At 54.4% G+C, this 23,389-nt stretch overlaps 2 protein-coding genes and 1 long non-coding RNA gene across 3 annotated transcripts in view; 1 reads left to right on the top strand and 2 right to left on the bottom strand.

Annotated features, from left to right (window-relative positions):
• BCAM (basal cell adhesion molecule (Lutheran blood group)) overlaps positions 1-1,999 on the bottom strand; it is an 11,315-nt gene extending 9,316 nt beyond the window's left edge. The window contains exon 1 of the mRNA XM_040252562.1: positions 1,810-1,999. Within this exon, the coding sequence (XP_040108496.1) occupies positions 1,810-1,891 (82 nt within the window). The 5' untranslated portion in view covers positions 1,892-1,999. The remainder of the gene's footprint in view (positions 1-1,809) is intronic.
• A 5,711-nt stretch (positions 2,000-7,710) lies between these two features.
• On the bottom strand, positions 7,711-23,167 carry CBLC (Cbl proto-oncogene C). Its single transcript, XM_040252573.1, has 12 exons — positions 22,787-23,167; positions 20,446-20,592; positions 19,956-20,112; positions 19,561-19,682; positions 18,362-18,499; positions 15,219-15,306; positions 14,275-14,406; positions 12,424-12,558; positions 12,020-12,100; positions 8,396-8,511; positions 8,209-8,275; positions 7,711-8,103 (listed from the first exon to the last, which is right to left on the bottom strand). The coding sequence occupies exons 1-11, from the start codon at positions 23,134-23,136 to the stop codon at positions 8,266-8,268; spliced, it is 1,476 nt and encodes a 491-aa protein (XP_040108507.1). The 5' UTR covers positions 23,137-23,167; the 3' UTR covers positions 7,711-8,103; positions 8,209-8,265.
• Positions 10,607-23,389, top strand: part of LOC120872347 — a 45,462-nt gene continuing 32,679 nt past the window's right edge. The window contains exons 1-2 of the long non-coding RNA XR_005723228.1: positions 10,607-10,829; positions 18,385-18,510. This is a non-coding gene — a long non-coding RNA (uncharacterized LOC120872347). The remainder of the gene's footprint in view (positions 10,830-18,384; positions 18,511-23,389) is intronic.

Here is a 23,389-nt window from a genome sequence, read left to right on the forward strand (position 1 = left end):
CCAGACCCAGGGGTCCAGGCCCCAGCCCCTCCTCCCCCAGACCCAGGATCCAGGCCCCCAGCCCTTCCTCCCCCAGACCCAGGGGTCCAGGCCCCCAGCCCCTCCTCCCCCAGACCCAGGGGTCCAGGCCCCCAGCCCCTGCTCCCTCAGATTCAGCTCCTCTCTCCTTTCAGCTCTCATTTCTGCATCTCTAAGCTTCAGATCCCATCAGCATGTCTCTCCATCTCTCCGTTCACTTGCAGAACTGAAGACTCCTCCCCTGGGCCACACAGGGCCCCGGTGGCCTCCATACAATCCGCTTGGGCTCAGATCCTGTGTGTCCTTGCTTGTCCCCCTAGACCAAATGCCCCTTGAGGGCAGGGCCTTGGCGGGCTCATTCCTTAGCCTCCAGCACTTCACCTGGGGCCTGGCACAACGAGATGGATAATCATCTCCATCTCAGTCACCACCTCTGCGTGTGTGTGCGTGTGTGTGCGCCCCTCACCCTGCGTCTCCGTCTCTTAGTTTCACGGTTCTCTGCGTTCCTCTCAGTCTCCGTGTTGCCCAGCCCTGCCCCCTGGGTCTCTCCATCCGGAGCAGGGGGCGGGGGGCGGGGGGAGGCTGGGGCTGGGCCAGAGCTGAGGCAGGATGGGTGTGTGGGCGCGGTGAAGGGGGACAGGGCTGGGCAGGTTTCAGGAATGTGGGAGGGACAGGCTGGCTCAGGCCTGCCAGAGCCCCCTACCCTCACCTCGGCCCCTCTAACTCTTTGAGAGAGCAGCAGCACGTGCCTCACAGCAGGACAGGGTGGAGGGCCCGGATCCTGGGTCCTGAGGGAGAAGGGAGCGGAGGGCTGGGACTCCTGTCCCAAGATCCGGGCAGGTAGAGGTGTTCGCATTAGGAAAGCGAGCTCTTTCAGTCTCTGGGCTGACAATCTGGCGTGAGCTCTCAGTTCTTAGAATCTCCCTCCCTTCCCGGCCCAGCCTGGCCCAGCTTTGCCCCTGGGGACCCACTGTTCGCCATGCTTGTGCCAGGGGCCTGGATTCCCAGGCACCCACCTCTGGCCTGGGCCTGCCCCATGGGAGGGAGTGTGGGGCCAGGCTGGTGCCCAGGGCTGGGTCCAAGCGGTGGAGACAGCCAGGATGGTCAGAGGGATCTCTCTCTCCCCGTTCTCTCTTCCCCCAGCCCCTGAGGGCCTCCACCTCTCCTCCAACCACCACGCAGGTGCCAGGTGCGTGGCTTTATCTGGGCCCCCGGGAAGGGGGGCTCTGTCACTGGGAAACACTTGGTCCCGCTGTCACTGCCCAGGGGCTGGGCTCCAGCCCTTTCTGATGGAGCGGGAGGCGAGAGGGGCGGGTCCTTTAGAGTCTGGGCTCTGAATCTGAATAGGGGGAACCCGCAATCGCATGTGACTTGCTGGTTTCTAGCCAGAGGGTCCCTGACCATCTCAAAACTTGACAACTTTTGAGTGGGGAGTTCCACTTTGGTCTCTTCTGTCCCCGGGGAAAAGGCACTCCGGCCACTGGAGGCCAGGACCTCTGGGTCCAGGGGGAGTAGGGGCCAGGCGGGGGTGGGAGCGGGGGCAGATCCCAGCGTCTGAGGGGGCAGGGAGCGGAGCGCCCGCACTCCTGGGTCCAACGGCTTCTCAGATCGCTTCTAATACACAGCTGAGGATCCCCAGCCCTCTGCCAGGCTGTCGCTGGGTCTCTCACTGGGAGGGGCACCCCATATCCCTCCTTTCCTGGGGTCCCTGGGGTCGGCGAAAGCCCCTCCCCATCTCCCCTCCCCTCCCCGCGCCTCCCAGGCGCGCCCTGCTCTCAGCCCGAGCTATACCTGGGTGCGCCGCCAGCAGGAGCGCGAGCACCAGCAACCGCGGGGCCCTACGCGCCCCAGCCCGCGCGTCCGGGGGCTCCATGTTCAACGCGGCGGCGGCAGCGGGCGGCGAGCGGCGGGCGGCAGGGGCAGAGACTGAGCCCGGGCTGGGACTCCTCGGCCGCCGGGACTGGAGCGAGGAGGCCCCGCCCCAGGCAGCCCCGCCCCACCCCGCCCTCCCGGTCTCCCCCTCGTCCCCCTCCAAAGCCGGGCGCCAGGCCAGGACCTCCCACTGCCCGGAGCCGACCTCCCAGCGCTCAGCCGGGAGCCAGGCTCCCCGCCCCCCGGCCCCAGGGTGTCAGGCTCCAACTGACCAGCGCCCCTGGCGGGTGACCCGACCAACCAGTTCGGGCGGTGTCCAGAGCGGGGTCCTCCCTGGACCCCCGCGGATCCTCTCTGCCTCATTCTCACTGGGGGGACCCATTCCCTCCCCGACCAGTGACGTGGGCTCCCCTCGTCGTTTTCGACCTGCTGGCCCGGGTCCAACCGGTGGACCTGCACCGGCCTCTACCAGTCCAACCAGCAATCGCCAGCCTCCCCAGTGGCCAGTGCGCTAGGCTGCTTTCCTGTCTGACCAGCGGCCTGGAACCCACCCGGTTCTAATGTCTAATAGTTCTAATGTCTAATGATCTTCAACACCCAGCTCTGCCCAGGCCTCTGAGATGCTGGCAGGGGCGGGGGCTGTGGGGTGCTCTTCCCTTAGCTCTCCTCCCTAGGGCCCTCCCTCTCTTCCCCCCTTCCAGGGAATCCTAGGAATGCCACCCCCCTTCCTCCCTTTCTCTTCCCTTTACTCCCTTCCAACTTTGGGGGGAGGGGAAGAGAAACGGGGTTGACAGGTGAGTGGGGGCGGGGAGGAGGCCCAGGCACCTGAGGGAAAAAAAGGAGGAGTCCTGCCATGGGTCACAAGGAAGGGTCACAGGTCAGACTTGGGATCACAGATCAGAGTGTCCAGGGCTCCTTACAAGGCAGGCCTGGCTGGGACAAAATTCCTAGATGCTGGCTGGGGGGTGGGGGTGGGGTGAAATTTCATTGGTTACCCGGGAGAAGCTAGCCCTCAACACTGGCTAGTAAGGGGCAGCTGGTCATGCCGGGAGACTTTCCCCAGGCCTCTGATCAGATGTGGGGGGTGGATGGGCAGAAGGGGGATCACTGGTCAGGCACCAGGGACATCTTGGATTATGCGGGGGTTATTGGTTAGACTGGTCAAGGCTACTTTGTCCATACAGGAGAGCGATGGTTATAGTTGGGAGAGGTGACTTTTTAGCGTTAGCTCCAGGAAGCCCTCCGTGCTCTCTTCAGCTGAGTCAAGTGCCCACCTCTGGGCTCCCCCACCCAACCCTGCCCATTCTGGGTCAGCTCTGTCTGGGGATGAGTTTGTCTCCCCCACTGGACCGAGAGCCAGGAAGGGAAGGGCCAGGGCTGTTGTGATCACTACTGCATCCCCAGTACTGTCCAGCCCAGGCAAGACATGGAGCAAGAACTCAGGGAAGGTTTGCAAGGCTCAAATGCAGGAATACACAGGCTCACATGCAAACCCCACCCAGACTGGATCATGGCCCAACACACCTGCAAACTCGCGAGTGGACAAAAGAGCTCCCTGGCACAAGCTTCTACACAGGGACCCCAGGCACCCACTCCCCAGCTCCCCCACCCCTGGCTCATACACCTTCTGCTCTGGCTGCTAGGTATACCCTTTCCTCAACAGCCCCCTTCCACCTTCCTTAAGAATCCAACAAGCCGGGGGGTTCTGGTTCTGGTTCATAAACGTGGGGGTGTGTGGAGTGTGTGTAAAGGAGGAAAGTCATAAATGCCAGGGCCGTTTCCTCGAGGGCTTGCACCAACTAGTACTGAAATATCTGTCTTTGTCCCCTACAATTTACTTCCATAAAACAGCCGGAAGGATCCCATTAAAATGTGAGTCAGCCCCTGTCACCCTTCTGCTCAGATCTTCTCCTTCTGAATAAAGTTGAAGTCCTTTCCATGGTGCACAATGTCCCGTATCTGGTCCTCATTGCCTCCCCGGCCTCATCGTCCACTTCTCTGCCCCGCCTCGCTAGCTCTCTTCCTGCCACATTGATCTCTTTGACTCCATGCTCTTCCTCCATCGCCAGGCTTGCTCCAGCCTCAGGGCCTTTGCTCTTGCTCTTCCCTCTTGTGGGATATTCTTTCTTGCTATCTCTCCCTCCCTGTCTGGCTTCAAATCTCTACGGCATGGCATCATCTTATCACAGAGCTTCCCTTAACCATCCTTTCTGATGCAGCAACTAACCCAACCCTTTATCTCGCTACATTTTTCCTCCACAGCACTTATCACTGCCACATATTTATTTTTTATTGTTTTGCACAAAACAGAAGCTCCAAGAGAATGGGAACTTTAGTCCACCACTGTATCCCCAGGGTCTAAGACGGTGCTTGGTGTAAGGAGCTGACTATGCCTGAAATCAATGAATTTTCTAATTCCATTGTTGTCTCATGTGTAGCTACTTAGACATTTTAAGTAGCAAGCCCCATATTTCTATACCTTTATCCTCTTATCTTAGATACAGTGTGGGATGTGTGTGTGCTCAGTTACTTCCGACTCTGTAGCCCGTCAGGCTCCTCTGTCCATGGGATTCCCCAGGCAAGAATCCTGGAGTGGGTTGCCATTTCCTCCTCCGGGGATCTTTCTGACCCAGGGATCGAACCTAGCCAGATTCTTTACCGCTGAGCCACCGGGGAAACCCACAGTGTGGGCCGGTTACTCTAAACTAGTTCACAGACTGTGGAATACAGGGGAGTCATGATGTATTTGGAGGGGGAATGTCTACTCCCCTATGATTCTAGACTTGCCTCTGGGAAATGTAACTACTGAGAGTTTGTGTTGTCTTGGGGGCCAGCATGATGTATTTTTATCTGTACAAGACTTAGTTGTGCAAGGAGAGCTTTGATAAGAGGTTTTGGGGTTGGAGACTTCTCTGGTGGCCCAGTGGCTAAGACTCTGAACTCCCAATGCAGGGGGCTGAGGTTCGATCCCCAGTCAGGGAACTCGATCCCATATGCCACAACTTAGAGTTCACACGCTGCAACTAAGACCTGGAGCAGCCAAAATAATAAATAAAAATAAATATTAAAAAAAGAACTCTTTGGGGAAGAGAATGTAAGTCTAAAGTAAAGGATACCTACTGATGCTGAACATTCAAAAGGATGGATTACGATGGCCTTTTGTGGGGGTGGGTTAGCTAGCAGCTGCAACCTCTTCAGGGCTTCCCAGGTGGTGCTAGTGGTAAAGAACCTGCCTGCCAATGCAGAAGACATAAGAGATGTGGGTTCAATCCCTGAGTTGGGAAGATCCCCTGGAGGAGGGCATGGCAACTCACTCCAGTATTCTTGTCTGGAGAACCCCCATGGACAGAGGAGCCTGGCGGGCTACAGTCCATAGGGTTGCAAAGAGTCAGACACAACTGAAGCAACTTAGCATGCACACAACCTCATCCCCACATTAAAAAAAATCCTTACCATACAAAAGCCTGTTACCCTCTGTTGAAACCAAACAGATATTTCTTTCTTGCCTCTGTTGTAGCTCAGATGAGCTAAGCCTGGTGAATCCCACTCTACCTTGGAATCAGGTGCTAATACCAAACAAACCAAGACTGGCTAATCCATGCCCTCGATGGCAGATGGACAGGTGCTACTTTTCAAAGATAGCTGTGACAAGAGCTCTCATCCCACATGCTCTCCTACAAGCTGAACTTGACCGTCTTTCCATGGAGAGGTGAGTGTCTATCTGTTAAACACGTCCCCTCCTTTTAAGTCTGCATCTAACCATTAGAATGTGGCAGAACTGGGGACTTCCCTGGTGGTCCGGTGGCTGAGAATCTGCCTTCCAATGCAGGGGACATAGGTTTCATCCTTGGTCATGGGACTAAGATCCCACATGCCGAGGGGAAACTTAAGCCTTAGCGCTGAAACTAAAGAAAGCCCGTGTACCACAACACAGATGCAGCTTGACCAAAAAAAAAAAGAATACTTCATTCATGAGTTCCAAGATTAGGTAGAAAAAACCATGTAACTTCTGTCTGCATCACTGGAATATATTGTGAAGACTTCAGCCATCATATAAGCACTCTGACTACCTTGAGGCAGCCATGCTGTGGGGAAGCCCAAACTAGCAAGCGTGGAGAGCACGTGAAGAGGTCTGAGACAGCAGAGGGATGTCTGTCCAGTCCCCAGCTGCCCTGCTCCAAGCACCACTCGATCGCACCCTGAGCCAGAACCACCCCAAACCCTTACTGTTGCGCACAAACGAGTTTCTGTGTTGGACTTGCCTGGTGGCACAGTGGATAAGAATCCGCCTGCCAGTGCAAGGAACATAGGTTCGATCCCTGGTCCTGGAACATTCCACATGCCTCGGGGCAACGAAGCCCCTGGGCCACAGCTATTGAGCCTGTGCTCTAGATCCCACAAGCCGCAACTCCTGAGCCCACGCGCTGCAAGTACTGAAGACTGTGTGCCTAGAGCCCATGCCCCGCAACAAGAGAAACCACTGCAGTGAGAAGGCCGGGCCCCGCAATGAAGAGTAGCCCCACTCGCTACACCTAGAGAAAGCCTGCACAGAGCAATGAAGACCCAGCGCGGCCCTAAATAACTAAATAAAATTATATTAAAATAAGAGTTCCGGTGTGATTTGTTCCACGCAAGAGCTAGCCTATTCTGGGGTGGCAGAGGCAGAGAGATGACCAGCATCCAGTGGTCATTGAGGCCCCAGCGTATCCCCTTCAGACACGTTCTGTGGTGTGATCGTGGCTGGGTTATGGTTGGAGGCCAGCTGCCCGTTGTGTTCCCCCGATCACTTTCCGATCCTGATTCTCTAATCACTTCTGGGAATCTGTGAGTGATCCCGAGTCCTCTCAATCAATTCCCTTCCTGCCCCAGAGGAGGCTTCTGTTCCTTGTAACTAAATCTGTGACGCATGCTTCCATGTTCTGTTTACACTGAATTACCTTTTAACTCATCTTTTCAGATGCAGCTTAGACGTTTCCTCCTTCTAGAAGCCCTCCCTGACCTTCTCAACTGAATCAGCTGTTTGCTCCGGGTTCCTGAAGCCCTCTACGTTGCCCTCCTTGCCTGGCCTGGGACTGAGCACAGGGTGGGGGCTGCCGGGAAGGCAACTGGTTTAAACTTAGGCAGAGGGAGGCTTGGGTTCCTTCGGGATTAGTGATGCAGTGGGTAGACATGTCCATTGCCACTTTGGAAGAAAGATCCCACGAGGAAAGGAGGATAGAGAGATGAGAATGGACCGTGGGAAGACTGGGTGGGTCACTCTCAAGGAAATGTGGGGGCTTTTTGTCTAAGGGAATTAGAACTTGGGTATCTGGGTTTGAGGGCTTCCCTGATAGCTCAGTTGGTAAAGAACCCACCTGCAGTGCAGGCGACCCCGGTTCAATTCCTGGGTCAGGAAGATCCGCTGGAGAAGGGATAGGCTACCCACTCCAGTACTCTTGGGTTTCCCTTGTGGCTCAGCTGGTAAAGAAAGTGAAGTGAAAGTCGCTCCTGAGAGACCTGGGTTTGATCCCTGGGTTGGGAAGATCCCTGGAGAAGGGAAAGGCTACCCACTCCAGTATTCTGACCTGGAGAATTCCATCCTTGGGGTCACAGAGTTGGACACGGCTGAGTGACTTTCACTTTCACCTCACAGGTAGCTCAGTGGGAAAGAATCTGCCTGCCAAGCAGGAGGCTCGGGTTCGATCCCTGGGTCAGGGATGATCCCCTGGAGAAGGAAATGGCCACCCACTCCAGAATCCTTGCCTGGGAGAGATGCAATAGACAGAGGAGCCTGGCAGGCTCACTCCACGGGGTTGCAAAGAGTCGGACACGACTTAGCAATTAGTAGCAGCAGCATCTGGGTCTGGGTCCAGGAGTTTGTTTTTTTTTTTTTGCCATGATGAGGAAAGGCAGTCTGATGCTTGATTCTCTGAGAATTCCCAAGTTCTAAGTCCTGAGGGCGAGATTCCTGGGCCTGAGATGGGAGGGGTCTGGGTGTCTAGACTCCTGGATCCAGAGGGGCTGGGTCCTCCACTCTGGACTCTGGGAACCCCAGACACTTGTGTTAAGCAGGTGGGGATCAGGCCTTGGGCACCGCCGCCTACGCCAAGCTGCCCCCTAGTGGCTGCCACACTCCTCCACACACCAGAGGACAGACTGGGCTTGGCAGTTTATTTTGCATCGTAAACCCCTTCCAGCCCCTGAGGCTCCCTTCACGCAGCACATCTTGGTGCCCTGCGGGGCGGAAAGAGAGGTGGTTTAGATAGTATCACAGCAAGATGGGGTGGGGTGAGCAGGGCCAGGCTGAGGGCATGAACCTGGGTGGGAAGGGGGCCTCACCTGGCATCCAGGCCTTCACGGATCCCTCAGGGGCAGATGGAAGGGGAGACTTCCGCTTTAGGAGTTTCTGCAATGGCAAGAGTTTAAAAGCGATGTTGATTTCCTAGCACCAGTGTTCCCCTTCGGCCCCCACCCCCTCTTCCCTCAGACTCCGGAGTCCCAGGCCCCAGCTGCCCTCTGCACTCACCCTCGGGCTCCCTCCCTGGCCTGGGGGCTGGAGGTGACTTCCCACAGGGCTGAAGCCTCAGTCCAGAATCTTGGCAAGGGAAGAGGAGCTCGAAGTCTGGGAAGGGTTGGAGGTGCCTGCAGGGGAGGAGATTAAGAAATTTCACAGATAAGCTGCAGCAGTACTTCATCTCCCAGGCCTGGACAGGGGTAACATGGTGATGGAGGGAGCAGGGGTGTGGAGTGGGGGGCAGCATGGTAGGGTCTTGTCCCTAGTCCATGCTGTTTTGTTCCCCTAACACCTCTGGCTTGAGTAGAAAAAAATTTTGTTTGTCTATACATACATCCACCCATCCATCCACCCATCCATCCATACCTCCACCCATCCATCCATCCATTCACCCATCTAGCCATCCATCCATCCACCCATCTGCTCACCTAGCCATCAATCCATCCATCCATCCATCCATCTATCCATCCACCCTTCCATCCATCCATCCATCCAGATATCTACCCATCCAGCCATTCCCCCTTCTGTCCCCTCATCCATTCATCTGTCTGACTGTCCATCCATCCATCTGTTCATCCATCCATCTACCCAGCAATCTACCTATTCACTTGTCTATTCATCCATCTATCCCACAAATTTCCTGAGTAGCTACAGAGTGTCCGCCACTGTTGTGGGCTCTGAAGAGACAGTAGGAACTAGACAGACAAAAACCTCTGTCCTCATGGAGCCAATAGTCTATTAAGGAAGAGGATTAACATGAGTCATCAGTGCACAAACAAGGAAATATCCCAGAAAGTTGTGCATCCTTCAAAGACCTGACGGTGGATGGGGTGAGGAGGGTGGTGATCAGACCTGAGGGTGACTGGGGAGAGCTTCTTGGAGGAGGGGGAGACCGAAGTCTCAGTGCAAGAAGGATGTGAGCACAAGTGTTGCAGTGAGGGTGGGCTTGCTGGTTTTGTTAGAACAGTAAGGAGTCCATTGATGCTGGAAAGGAGTTGAGGGGGTGCTGGGAGGTCAGAGCGGTGGGGAGGGGTCCGATCCCCAGGACTTATGGGCTGATGGAGAGGACGGTGGCTTTAATTCTTGGAGTCCTGAGGTCTTGGGGGCTTCTGAGAGGTGAGGGAGGGGATCTGATTCAGGTTACAAATGCCCAATCTTGCTGACTTCCTCACAACCCCTGGGGCCCATGCCATGCTTGTTCCCATATACTCCACATGTAGGCACTGAGGATGGGAGAGGTCCCCAGTAGCCACAGCAAGGTGCCTGGGTCCCTTTGAATGACTGTTTCAACCCCCAAAGGGGGATTTCTCTGCTGGAGAACAGCATTGTGAGGGAGCATGCCCAGTCAGGGGATTCATCATACCCACATGGCAGGGACTGGCATCACACCCATTTCACAGACAAGAAAAACAAGGATGGACTCTGGAGTCTGAAGCCAGGGGCCTGGGTTCCAGTCCTGACTCTCACATCCTTGAGCTGGGTGGCTTTCAGATCGTGGAGCCTCAGTGTACCTACCCCTCTATGTAACAGGGGTCATAATAGCAACTACCTTATCAGGTTGTCATGGCAACTAAATGAAGCCATTAAAAAGCAGCACCAGGGAGGGACTTCCCTGGTGGCACAGTGGATAGGAATAGGCCTGCCAATGCAGGGGACAACGGTTCAATCCCTGGCCTGGGAAGATTCCACAAGCCACCGAGCAACTAAGCCCGTGTGCCACAGCTAGAGATGCCTGAGGAGCTCAGGCACCTTGATTACAAGTAGCCCCCACTGGCTGCACCTAGAGAAGGCCCACGCAAAGCAATGAACACCTGGTGCAGCAAAAACAGAACCAAGCCAAACAGTGCCAGGAACTGCCCTGGTAGTCCAGTGGTTAAGACTTCGCACTTCCCCTGCAGGAGGCACAGGTTTGATCCCTGGTCAGGGAACAAAGATCCTGCATGCTGCATGGCATGGCCAAAAAAAAAAAAAAGTAGCCCTAGGCCTATAGCAAGAGTTACACACACACATATGAGCTATTTTCATTATGACAGTCACCTTGCTGGGAAACAGCAGACTGGGCTCCCTCCTGCAGCATGTTTCAAGCTATGAAGGGAGAAAAGTTGACTGGAATTTGAACTGGGAAGGGTCTGGGCAGAGGAGGAAAGAGTCTGCCGGGCAGAGGGCACAGCCTCGGTGATGGTGAGACCATCTGGCCAGAGGGGCCCATTGCCCTGTGTCCCTTTCATCGCCCGCTGGGAGCCGGCTGAGTGCCTCTCACTGTTCCCATTTGGTTTTGGCTGCAGGTCGAGATCTGTTTTTAGCTTCCCTGGCTGGTGTCACCGCCCGCCTCCCCCCCTCCCCGGCCCCCCTCTCCCGGCTGGTTCTCCTGTTCTCTGTGGTCGAATAATGTTCCCGGACTTCCTGAGCTGTTTGTTTGAAGACTGCCCAGTATCGATTGGATCTGGTGTGTATTCAGCCTGAAATCTAACAGAGACCTCCCCTTACCCGCCGCCCCCACTCCAGGAAGCTAGGATTTGGAAAATGCTTGGGTGAAGAGTGCAGGGGGAAACAAGCAAGGCGGGGGCTTGCTAAGAAAATAAACAGATTTTTTTGTTTGTTTGTTTAAGGGTTTTCTCTTCTTTTAGGATGTGTGTTTAGGCAGGTGCAGTCTCCTCTCTGAGTTTTTTTTTTTCTTCTGGAAAACGAGGAGAGGAACGTTTTCGACTTCCTAGGGCTATGGGGAAGGCTCATTCTACTGGCTCATTCAGTGTCTGTTTCTTGAGCACCTACTGTGTGTCAGGCACAGTTCACATAACAGAGAATGAGGCAAAGTCCTAACCTTCGGGAAGATGACAACCTGCTGACGGTGATGGAAAAGAATGAATTATATACTCTGCCAGCCTGATGAGAGGGCAGGGAGAATTCAGATAGGCAGGGGCTTGCAGGGACGGGAGGGTCGGGGTGAGGGGCACGCTTTTCTTTCTTGGCCACACCTCTAGCATGCGGAACGTCCTCGACCAGAGATTGAACCCGTGCACCCTGAAGTGGAAGCTAGGAGTCTTTACCACTGGACCACCAGGGAAGCCCCAGAAAGTGAAAGTGTTAGTCCTCCGTTGTGTCCAGCTCTTTGCGACCCCATGGACTGTAGCCCACCAGGCTCCTCTGTCTGTGGGATTTTCCAGACAAGAATACTGGTGGGGGTAGCCATTCCCTTCTCCGGGGGATCTTCCCAACCCAGCGATCGAACCCAGGTCTCCTTCATTGCAGGCAGATTCTTTACTGTCTGAGGCACCAGGGCAGTCCAGGGAAGCCCCATGGGGGTGCTATTTTCAATAGGTGGTCAGGGAAGGCCTCGCTAAGGAGGGGATGGGAAAGTGAGCCTTGGGAAAGGAGATCTAAGCGGAAGGAACAGCTGGTGCAAAGGCCCTGGGGTAGAGCATGCCTGGGATGCTGCAAGAGGAGCCAGAAAGCCAGTGAGGTGGGGTGAGTCAGGGAGAGAAGAAAAGAGGCCCTAGAGGTATGGATGCCAGATGGCATCTGTAAATGGGTGCAAAGAATGGGTGCCTGGCCTGCACCCCTAGGCATCCAGCCAGACTGGGGACCCCAGGGGTGAACGGGAGCCCCCTGCCCACCCCAGACCAGTGCCCCACTCACCACCTCCAGCTGGCCTTTGCTGCTGGGGCTCTTGGGGCACAGATCCAGCCGAGGGGGCAGGGGAGGATCTGAAGCGGCCATCTAAGGGAGACAGAGGGTGGGGAGGGCGTGTGAGCCATCATTTTCTGCTCACCTACATGTGCCCCTGCCAGGAGGCCCAGCATTCAGGTGCTGTGTAGGCTTTGGAGGCAGAAGGGAAAATGAGACAAAGTCCTACACTCGGGAGGGTTATCCTAGAGAAAGTCATAGCCCCAGACCTTAGGGGAGGCGAAAGTTTGTGTCCTTGGGACCCCAGAAGCCTGTCACCAGCTCCCTCCTCCCTCAGACCCAGGATCCAGACCCCCAGCCCCTCCTCCCTCAGACCCTAGGGATTCCCGCTCCAGCTCCTGCCTGGCCCTGCTCACCTGCTCCAGCTCCTCCTCCTCACTGCTGTGCTCTGGATCCTCCACAGTGGTGCTGACTTGGAACTGATGGATACTCACAGCCTCTTGGCCCTTGATCTCGCAGCGGCAGAAGGGGCAGGTCTGGCTGTCTGAGCACTGGGGGAGGTGGAGAGGGAAAGGATCAGGGTCTCCCTGTTCCCACCACGTCCCCTGGGACGACAGGGGCCTTTATCCCCCACCAAGTGATGTGGGGAGGACAGAGGGAGGGAAACGGAGAGAGAGAGAGAGGAGGAGGAAGAGAGAAAGATGGAGAGAGAGATGTAGGATGGGAAGGAGGGGCTGCCTGAGGTCAGGAGGAGCCCAGGGAAGACAGGGTGCTATGTGGGTCTCAGCCTCGTGGTAGAGATGCTATGGGGTAGGAATGCCTGGGGAAGACTCCTAAGAGTCTCTTGGACTGCAAGGAAATCAGACCAGTCAAGCCTAAAGGAAATCAACCCTGAATATTCATTGGAAGGACTGATGCTGAAGCTCCAATACTTTGGCTACCTGATGCTAAGAGCCGACTCATTGGAAAAGACCCTGATGCTGGGAAAGATTGAGGGCAGAGGAGAAGAGGGTGACAGAGGATGAGATAGTTAAATAGCATCGCCGACTCTATCAAATGGATATGAGTTTGAGCAAACTCCAGGAGACGGTGAAAGTCAGGGAAGCCTGGTGTACTGCAGTCCAGACACAACTGAGCGACTGGGCAACAAAAGGAATGCCTGAGACACTTGCCTGGCCTAACGTATTCATTGTGGGGGCCCCCCATAGACACCCCCTGCCACCACCACTGGGGCCAGTGTTGCGGCTGGACCGGCCCTTTGGTTCTTAAGACTGCCGGGCGCATCTCAGCATCAGCCATCAGGGACTTTGAAGAACAAGACTTACTACTCACAGGTCCTGGAGGGTAGAGGGCAGAGGAGGCAGACCTGGGGCTCTGCCTTTATTGGGGGTGGAGTGGGGTGCCTAGGATTTCGGGCGTTCACTGTTGACTGGCAAATTTAAAGCAGGGACTGGAAGAGAGAAGCGGGACACTCCATGCTCAGTTACCTAGGGCTTCCTCAGGAGAAACTTCAAGGCTCAGGCTTGAGAGCCCCTTATCTAGTTGTTTTGCTAGTTGCGGAGTCCGGAAGAGGGATGTCTTTGTTATGATAATCTCCCCAATCAAAAGCTTAAGACCAAACACTTACATCACAAAGGAAAAGCTGTGTATTAGGCACCCTTTACCCACAGGGGCTCCCTTTACCCAGAGGCCTGAATCCTCCCTTGGGAGGTCACTAGCCTCAGCCGCATTCCCCTGAGAAGGCAGATAAGGCTCAAAGAGGTAAAGCCTCTGGTCCAGATCACCCAGCGAGGGACTGCTAATGCTCGGGCATGTTAAATGTGGCCAGTCCCGCAGACACCACTGTCTGCCACTGGGGCCAATGCAGCATTTTCCATGAATAATGTAACTGGAGATGGAGAATCAGAGGCGACCGGTATAGAGCGAGAGAGACAGAGGCATAGGTGGAGCAAGCCTCTGCTCTCTCTGGGCCTCAGTTTCCCCATGTGGTCGACGAGGCATGTGGGAGATGCTCTCAGTTCAGTCGCTCAGTCGTGTCCAACCCTTTGTGACCCCACGGACTGCAGCACGCCAGGCTTCCCTGTCTGTCATCACCAACTCCTGGATCTTGCTCAAACTCATGTCCATCAAATTGGTGATGCCATCCAACCATCTCATCCTCTGTCATCCCCTTCTCCTCCTGCCTTCAGGGGAGATACTCTACTGGAGGAAGGGGGTGGGGGACGGGGTGGCGGAGTTGGGGGGAGGCAGGGCGGGGTCAGACCCACCAGCCAGGCAGCCAGGCAGCGGCTACAGAGCAGGTGCCCGCAGGGCTCTATCTTCACGTCCTTGTTGCTCTCGGCACAGATCTTGCAGAGCTCAAATGTGGAGTCCATGGCCCAGTACAGCTGCAGCTGCTCCTGCCGGGTGAGAAGGGGGCCACCGGAAGCAGGGGTGCTGTCAGCCGCGAGCAGGCAAGTCGGGCCACTGAGAGTGAGTCCCGAACCTCAGCACCAGCCTTGAACCCTCTCCCAGGTTCAAGGCTGTGTGTCCAGCCCCCTCCTACATGTGCTTTTGTTATCGGACTTGTTCTCCGGGGGCTGGTCTACACTGAGGGTTGCCAGATTCAGCCAATAAACATACAGGATGCCCTGTTAAATTTGATTTTCAGATGAACAGTGAACACATTTTGAGATCTAAGTGTGTCCCAGATATTGCATGGATACACCTTAAATTAAAAATTTTTTTTTAATTTTTTGACTGCACTGCATGGCATGCAGGATCTTAGTTCCCTGACCAAGGATCTAGCCTGTGTCCCCCTGCACTGGAAGTGCAGAGTCTTAACCACTGGGCTTCCAGGGAAGTCCCTGCATGGGATACACTTATACTCAAAATTTTGTTTGTCATTTCTCTCACCCCTTGGGATGGTTGGAAAACTAAAAGCTGTCACTGGTGAATGCACAAAGTACATTAGCTGCCCTGATGATCTCAGCAGTATCATTTCCTGGCTTCATTACCAGGAAAGCCCCGGGGTAGGAGGCAGGAGGGGCAGTGTTTTCCAGAGAAGGAACAGAGAGGTCAAGCAATTTACCCCAGGTCACATGGCCACCAAGCCAGCACAAAACCTGAAGGCTTCTGGGAGTCTGGGGCCTGACTCATGGGAGAGGATCCCTGAGCCGCAGTGCAGTGTGGGTGGGGGGCAGGTGAGCCGGGGTGGGGGCCTGGGTCTCACCTCCGACACGTGGATGTGCTGATGTGGTTCCATGTGGCAGAGTTTGGTCAGGTCCGGGTTGTGGGTCTTCCCATCTGGGTAGAGGTAGCTGGGAGAAGGGAGGAGGTGGGTACAGGGAGGGGGGCATCCAGCGCCCTCACCCTACCCTGGAGCAGCTGTCCCCAATACATGGCCGACCTGGGGATATTTCCCTCCCTCCTCTTCAAATAGGGACTTGGGCAAACTGTGTCCCCTCAGACTCCCAGGAAGCATCAAACCTCAGGTCCAGCCCTCCCAGAACTTCACTCATTCTAGAGTCTTCAGGCCCCGGTGTAAAGCATCTTTTTTTCCCCCTAAAACTGCAAAACCAGCTTCCTTCACAGCTCACCCCCACCTTTCTTTTTAAAAGTTATTTGGCTGGGATGCGTCTTAATTGCAGCATGCAGGATCTAGTTCTCCAATCAGGGATCAAACCTGGGTCCCCTGCATTTGGAGTGCAGAGTTTTATCCACTGGACCACTGGGGAAATCCCCATAATAGCATCTTTGTCACAGATTGCAGGAATGACCAGATCCTACAGTCTTAGGCCCACAGGGCTGGAAGGACCTACACTATTCTTACTTCACAGAGGGTGACTGGGTCTCTGAATGAGAAAGGCGATGCCTGAGGCTATGCAGTCGTGCTGTGGGCCAGGTCTGAGTGACCGGCTCTAGGATACCCCAGGCTCTGCACACCGAGTCTCCCATCCGAGTCAGAAGTGACCAGTATTGGGCAACTCTACCTCACTGGCCTCAGTTTTCTCTTCTGTAAAATGGACGTAATCATACCTAGGCTAAAGATGGGTAATGAAGATCAAGTAAGACAGTGCTTAGAGAACACACAGGACTCAGTCCCCACACATAAACACCCAGTGAGAGGGGAACTGCTAGGGTCAATGTTTAAAGACACAGAAAACTGTCTCACTGTGAGGTAGAAATAGCCTGATGTCCCCTCCCCACCTCTCTCTTGACTTGTCCATTTCTAGAATTGTGTGTGCATGCATGCACTCATGTACATAGATCAGAGGGGCTAAACCAGATGGAAGGTGCTCACATTTATTTTAACTCTGGAATCCTCCACCGAAATCTGACCTGGAACTCAGTACCTTAGAGTATATAGTATATATATATATAGTACATAGCATAAGGTATATAGCATTCCAGGGAAGCCTGGCGTGCTGCAGTCCATGGGGTCATAAAGAGTCAGGCAGGAGCACACACGCTTACATAAGTACACACACAAACACACACACCCAGTAGATTTTCATTACTTGTGGATTTTGTGTGTGCAGATTTGCCTACTTGCTAAACTGTACTTGAAGTGAAGTCGCTCAGTCGTGTCCGACTCTTTGCGACCCCATGGACTGTAGCTTATCAGGCTCCTCCGTCCATGGGATTTTCCAGGCAGGTGTGCTGGAGTGGATTGCCATTTCCTTCTCCAGGGGACTTTCCCGACCCAGGAATCGAACCCGGGTCTCCTGCATTGCGGGCAGACGCTTTACCGTGGGAGCCATCAGGGAAGCCCAAACTGTACTTGGAAGCTCAAAATCCATATTTCCTGCGGCACTTTCATGGTCATTCACAGCCAGGCCTGCTCCTAGCTAAGACTGAACCGGGCAGCGTTTGGCCTTTTCCTTTGAGCTCTCATATTATAAACATGTTCTTTCCGCAGTCTGTGTTGTGCCCCATTTCAGTGCTCTGTCCTGGTGACTGCGCTGGTTTCAACGCCCCCGGGCAGAGTGCTGAGGTGCTGTCTAGTGTCCCAAGCACAGCAAGGCTAAGATGTGCCTCATGGAGAAAATATGTGTGGGGATGAGCTTCGTTCAGGCAGGAGTTATGTGCTGCTGGCCACAAGTTCAAAGCGAATGTATCAACGAAAGATATTAAACTAGGTGTCTTTAAATAGAAATACGGGCTTCCCTGGTGGCTCGGTGGTAAAGAATCTGCCTGCCATGCAGAAGATACAGGAGACATGGGTTCGATCCATGGGTCAGGAAGATCCGGGGAGGAGGGCATGGCAACCCACTCTAGTATTCTTGCCTGGAGAATTCCATGGACAGAAGAGCCTGGTGGGCTACAGTCCGTGGGGTCGCAAAGAGTCGGACACAACTGAATCGACTTAGCACACACACAACTGCATATCTACCTGCCTATCCATCCATCCATCTACTTATCTAGCTACCTATCTAATCTACCTAGCCTGCATTTTATCTGTCTTCCTGTATCTATCCATCCATCCATCCATTCTATCTATCCAACATCATCCATCCATCTACCTACCTACCTCTCTAGCTGCCTATCTAATCTATCTGTTCATCTCTTCTTTCTTCCTATCTATCTATCATCTATGTATCCATCTATCATAGATCTATCCATTTTCTATCTCAGCATATCATATAGATAGGATCCGTAGCTTAGGAGGCTCTGGTTAAACCTCCAAGGTGAGACTCAGGAACCCTGTCTACCTTTTTCACCCCTCCTGTCCCACACAAGTCAGACTCTGGAAAGAGAGGCCCTGGGGCGGTCAAGATTACAGACTGAAAACCCCCTGTTTGCTCAGTTCTCCTTCTGCTCTCACAGTCTAGATTGTAGAACAGGACAAGGATATCTAGAAGCAGAAGCCTTGAGGGCAAGTCCAAGGAAGAGGACCCCTGGGGTTGTGCCTAGCTACCACACACTCCTCCTAGACCTGCTGCTAGCTTAACATAGGGCTTCCCTGGTGGCTCAGAGGCTAAAGCATCTGCCTGGAATGCTGGAGACCCAGGTTCGATCCCTGGGTCAGGAAGGTCCCCTGGAGAAGGAAATGGCAACCCACTCCAGTACTCTTGCCTGGAGAATCTCATGGAGGGAGGAGCCTGGTAGGCTATAGTCATGGAGGGAGGAGCCTGGTAGGCTATAGTCCATGGGGTCGCAAAGAGTCGGACACGACTGAGTGACTTCACTTTACTTCACCACACACTCCTCCTAGACCTGCTGCTAGCTTAACATAGCAGCTGTGTGGGAACTGACAAGGCGTCCGTTCCTGCCACCTGGTGGAACACTGCAGTATTGCAATTTTGTTGCCAGAGGCATGCTGTGAACCCCGTGCTCTCAGACGTGGTCATCCCTCCTAGGATGGTGACTCACAAGCCTTCCTTCTGTCCTTCCAGGAGCACCTGGAACAGGGGCTTGTTGAGAGGGATGGTCTGCAAGATGCTGCCGTCTGAGCTCACATATCCGATGGCCCACTTCCCCAGGCGAGTGCAGCTGGGCCGGAAGATGTAGCTGAGGAAGAGGTAGAACGGGATGGGGGAGGGAGTGGTCACCGCTGACCCTCTGGAACCCCCCGGCCCTTCACCCTGTTGGGGACCCAGGTGTCTAGATTCTTGCTTCCGCATAACTTCCTACCTTTTAGGCAAAAGAGGCACTACTAGGTCCCTGTCCCCACTTTGGCGAATGTCTGCGGTGTTTACCTGTTAAGCTCCTCCTCCACCGTCACTGGGTTTAGACGACGCTGGGCCTTTGGCTGGAAGTAATAGGAGCAAGGCACCCCATTTCTATAGGGGATGCTAAGCTGGTAGGGTATAGAGCTGTGGCTTCTGGAAAGCATTTGCCACCACAAGGAAAGACTATGTCTGAGAATGAGGCTAGCACAGAGGAAAGCTGGGGAAAGACAGGAACTGATTTCTGACAACAGCACTTGAGTACCTGGATGCAGGTGTTCCTGAAATCCACAACTGGTCTTCTCAATCATGGCCATTGATTCATTCCTTTTCCTTTCCCTTTACACCAGTCTCAAGTATAACTGGAAAAGTGCTAACATACCATCTTGGGGGTCCTGCACCTCTGTCCTGCAAAGACTTAGGAATCTGACATCCTATTCCTTTAAACTCTTGGTGTTCCAAGTAGCTCAGTCCCTCAATTTTTAGCCCTCTAGTTGGGATCCAAAGGCTCAAAACTCCCAGCTTGAAATACTTTAAGGACTCAGGTGTCTGGTTTCCCAGCAGGTGGGAGGTCAGATTCCAAATATTTAACAGATGTGTGGGTTCTAACCTATGAGAAACAGATTGTATCCCAGGGCAGGATCTTCAGCTCCCCTTGCTGGACCAGGGGTATTGTCCCTTTAGCTGCTGGACTGTGGGCGGGTTTAGGTGGTCGCAGGACAACCTAGGTTGCAGGGGCACTCAGCATTCTTCCTCTGAGTTCTCGACTCTCTGGGGTCCCATGTACTACGGCCCTTCAGTTCTTACTTTCTGAAGGATGTCTGGGTCACCCAGACACCCCAGCCCAGTATCCAGACCCTGCAACCCCCGCAGCCTCCTCCTCACGAGGCCCGGCCCTTTTACCTGCCTGGCTTGTCTCTGAAAGTCTGCAGACGGGCTCGGACCTCGTCGTATGTGAGGAAGGCCATGTAACCTGGGTGGTTGACCGCCAGGAGCTGCCAGTTCTTGAGGAGTGTTGGCCACGGCTAGGGCGGGGCAGCACTGAGGTCAGGGAGGGGCTGAGGAGGCTGCCCACGCTCCTAGTGCCTCCCAGGGTTCAAGAACACAGACACCTCACTCACACCCACCGTAGGCCTCAGGAATATCTTTGACATAGAAGATTCCAGGCCCTTCCACCTCCAGGACTCAGGAATCCAGGCTCCCCAGCCCCTCCTCCCACAGACCCAGGAGTCTGGGCTCCCAACCTCTCCTCCCCCAGGACCCAAGAGTCTGGGCTTCAGACCCTGGCCTTCTCTGACCTGGAAGAGCCTGGTGAAGATGTCAAACTTGAAGATGGACACGTGGCCGCTGCAGGTGAGGTCGATGGTGGAGCGCAAGGCCAGGGCCGTGGAGCCTGGCTCCACAGGGTGGCAGATACATAAGACTGCCTCAAACTCAGCCCAGGGCAGCACACATCTAGATGGGGGTGGGGATGGGGGGTGCAGATGAAGCCTCTGGGAGCCTAGCATGGGAGCACTCCTGGGAAGGAGCGGGGGCTGGACTCCTGGGTCTGAGGGAGGAGGGGCTGGGGGTCTGACTCCTGGGTCTGGGGGAGGAGGGGCTGGGGTCTGACTCCTGGGTCTGAGGGAGGAGGGGCTGGGGGTCTGACTCCTGGGTCTAGGGGAGGAGGGGCTGGGGCCTGACTCCTGGGTCTTGGGGAGGAGGGGCTGGGGCCTGGATCCTGGGCGCCTGGTCAGGGGCAGGATGGGGCTCTAGCCGCTGCGGGTCCTGGGGTGGGCGCTCACTCACCGGGCTCCGCAGCGCTCCCTCCAGAAAGTGTGGGCAGAGACCTCGGTGAGCTGGTATGTGTGGCCACAGTACCTGCCGCCGGGGAAGAGCGCGGCCAGCTCCGCGTGCATGTAGCTGAAGATGAGGGCCAGTTTGGCCAGCTGCCGCCTGCGGGGATGGGTTCTGAGGACTTGGACTTGACCTTGGGAGCCCGACTGACCCTTCCACGCTATGTGGGGAACACCCGCAGGGACGAGGCCCCCAGCCTCTAAGATGTTAGTGCACTTACCCATCTTATGAGCACATAAGATGCCAGACACAACCTGGTGTACAGTCGGCATTCAGGGCATGCTACTTAGTTACTGTTCTTATTATTTTCTATTAATAGCCTCTAGGTCTGTCGGATTCTTGATGCCTTTTATAGGGAAACCCTTGATAGTTTCTAAGCACCCTCCCTTCCCACAGTCTGTAATGCAGTCACTATTCACATGTGACTGGTCCAACTTGAAATGTGTTCTAAATGTGAAATACACACTAGGTTTCAGAAACTTAGTGCAAAAGTGAAAGTGAAAGTTGCTCAGTCATGTCCAACTCTTTTCCACCCATGGATAATACAGTCCATGGAATTCTCTAGGCCAGAATAGTGGAGTGGGTATCCTTTCCCTGGTAGCTTAGCTGGTAAAGAATCCGCCTGCAATGCGAGAGACCTGGATTTGATCCCTGGGTTGGGGAGATCCTCTGGAGAAGGGAAACACTACCCACTCCAGTATTCTGGCCTGGAGAATTCTATGAACCATATAGTCCATGAGGTCGCAAAGAGTTGGACACGACTGAGTGACTTTCACTAGTGCAAAAGGAAAAAAAAAAAGAATGTGAATTATTGCATTAAGCATCACCTTATATTTATTGATTGTAAGTTGAGCTCATAATATTTTGGATATAATGAATTTTTTAAAGTTTCTGAAATTCATTTCACCTGCTTTAAAAAACTTTTTGTAATATGTCTACTGGAAAATGAAAAACTACATATGTTGCTTCCATTAGATTTTTGTGGAAAGTCCTGGTCTAGAAACATCAAAGAGCTGCTAGGACCTCATGACTCTAGGAAATCCACTGAGCCACTCACTGAGTCCCTAAGCTTCCTAGTTTCTAGAACCTACTGAATCTGGCACAGTGGGCTCAGTGGAGTTATACTACCCTTCTAAGGACCTTCTAGAAATTTGCTTGAGGCTAGATTGTGGGGAACCATCCCCTCCAGTAAGATTTTACCCACCCCCTACTCAACTTTCCAATGTCCCATCACACATTTGTGAAGATGGAAAATCTGATTACCGTGATCTGAGCTTAGAGTCCAATTGCATTTTACATAAGCTTTTCTTTTCTTGGCTTGTGGGATCTTAGGTCCCTGACCGGAGGTCAAATCCTGGCTCTGCAGTGAAAGCAGAGTCCTAACCCTACATAAGCATTTTTTGCACATTGAAAATCGATTCCGAATTTTCCAGAAATTCACTATCCTATGTGTCAACGAAAGTCTCTTTCATTCAGCAATGGATGATTATTTTCCCCAGGTACAATTGTACAAGAACCAGTCAATTCTGCCTTCCAGAGTAACTGTAGGAGTGCCTTGGCATTTTCATTCCAAATATAAATAATTTTATTATAAAGAACATTCCTTTGATCATTCCCTTATACTACAATTTAGGCATTATAGTGTTTTTTTCTTTTTTTAAGAATTATGAGTAGGTAGGTTATTCACTCGATGTATGTCATTTCAGGATAGATTTAAAGAGACACCACGAAATACTTGCTCTAAAGAAAGGGCTTGGGGGCCTGTTGGGGTTGAGAGCTACTGTTCCAACCCCTGTTCTGGCTTAGATCTCAAAACTCTGCCCCTGTCACTCAACAGCCCTTTCTTGGAAATTCAGAGCAGGCAGCCTGCAGACAAAAAGGAAAAAAAAAAAAAAAAAAAAGCCCTAGGTCCTGAGCTAGGAACTAAAGACGGGCTAAGGAACTAAAGACAGGCTCTGAGAGTGTCCCAGGCAGGGTTGGTGATCGGGGCTTCAGAGCTCTTTCTCCAGTGCTCCCCATGCAGGAAGCTTCCTGGGGTCCCCACGTTCCCTAATGTGTGTCTAAATCCAGGGGGCGAACAGCTCGCTTCTGAGCCAAGAAAGAAGGGGACATGGTGAGCTCAGGGTCTCCATGCCCAAAAAAGGAAAAAAAAAACCTGGGAGGCTTAGTTTCCCAGGTTCTTTCACGGAGAAGGGCTTGCTATCGGGACTCCCGGGTCGGACGGAGGTGGATGCTCGGAGCCTGAGGGAGCCCCACTGACGATCTCAACCTTGTCCCGGGCGCAAGGGCTCACCTGAGTCTGGAGCCCTCCCGGAAGAGTTCGTCGTTGGCCATCTTTCGGTCCGGGGGTGGCAGCAGCGCCGCCACCTGCCTGCTCTTGGCCTCCAGGTTAGCCAGATAGACCACCAGAAAGTCCCACGCCCCCCCGGGACCCTCGGGGAGGCGTCCACCGGCGTCCCGCCGGGCTTGCGCCACCTGGCGCAGCAGCTGCGCGGTGCGGGGCAGCAGGTCCCGAAGGGAGGGGGCGCTCGAGGAGAGCCGGGGGTCCCCGCATGGTCCTTCCAGGCGCTGCAGCAGCCTCACCGCCCGGCCGAACGCGCGGGACTCTCCCCACTGAAGTCCCCGCAGGGCCGCCGCAGCCATGGGTCCCTCTGATGCCGGAGGAGGGACGGGGGCCCGCGGAGAAAGGCCCGGCACGGCCCAGCCCCAGGTAGGGGCGGGACGAGGCGGGAGAGGTAAGGGCGGGCCCTGGGAACCCGGGGAGGTGACTGCCGGTACCCGTGTGCCCCAAGGGGGCGGGGGCTGGGGGCTCTGGCACCTGGGTTCCTTAGAGATGGGGTTTCTCACGTCCGATCCCCAAAGGAAAGCCGGATGGGGTGGCTTTGGTGGGTGGCGA

This window comes from Oryx dammah, unplaced genomic scaffold, assembly GCF_014754425.2.
Source record: "Oryx dammah isolate SB20612 unplaced genomic scaffold, SCBI_Odam_1.1 HiC_scaffold_13, whole genome shotgun sequence".
Classification (NCBI taxonomy): domain Eukaryota; kingdom Metazoa; phylum Chordata; class Mammalia; order Artiodactyla; family Bovidae; genus Oryx; species Oryx dammah.

Excerpts from the sequence above, each read along its gene's own strand:
- CBLC (XM_040252573.1), bottom strand. The coding sequence starts at position 23,136 with ATGGCTGCGGCGGCCCTGCGGGGACTTCAGTGGGGAGAGTCCCGCGCG. Across the intron at positions 20,113-20,445 it reads AGGGAGCGCTGCGGAGCCCG|ATGTGTGCTGCCCTGGGCTG; the intron begins GTGAGTGAGCGC and ends ACCCCCATCTAG. Across the intron at positions 12,101-12,423 it reads AGGAGGAGGAGCTGGAGCAG|ATGGCCGCTTCAGATCCTCC; the intron begins GTGAGCAGGGCC and ends TGTCTCCCTTAG.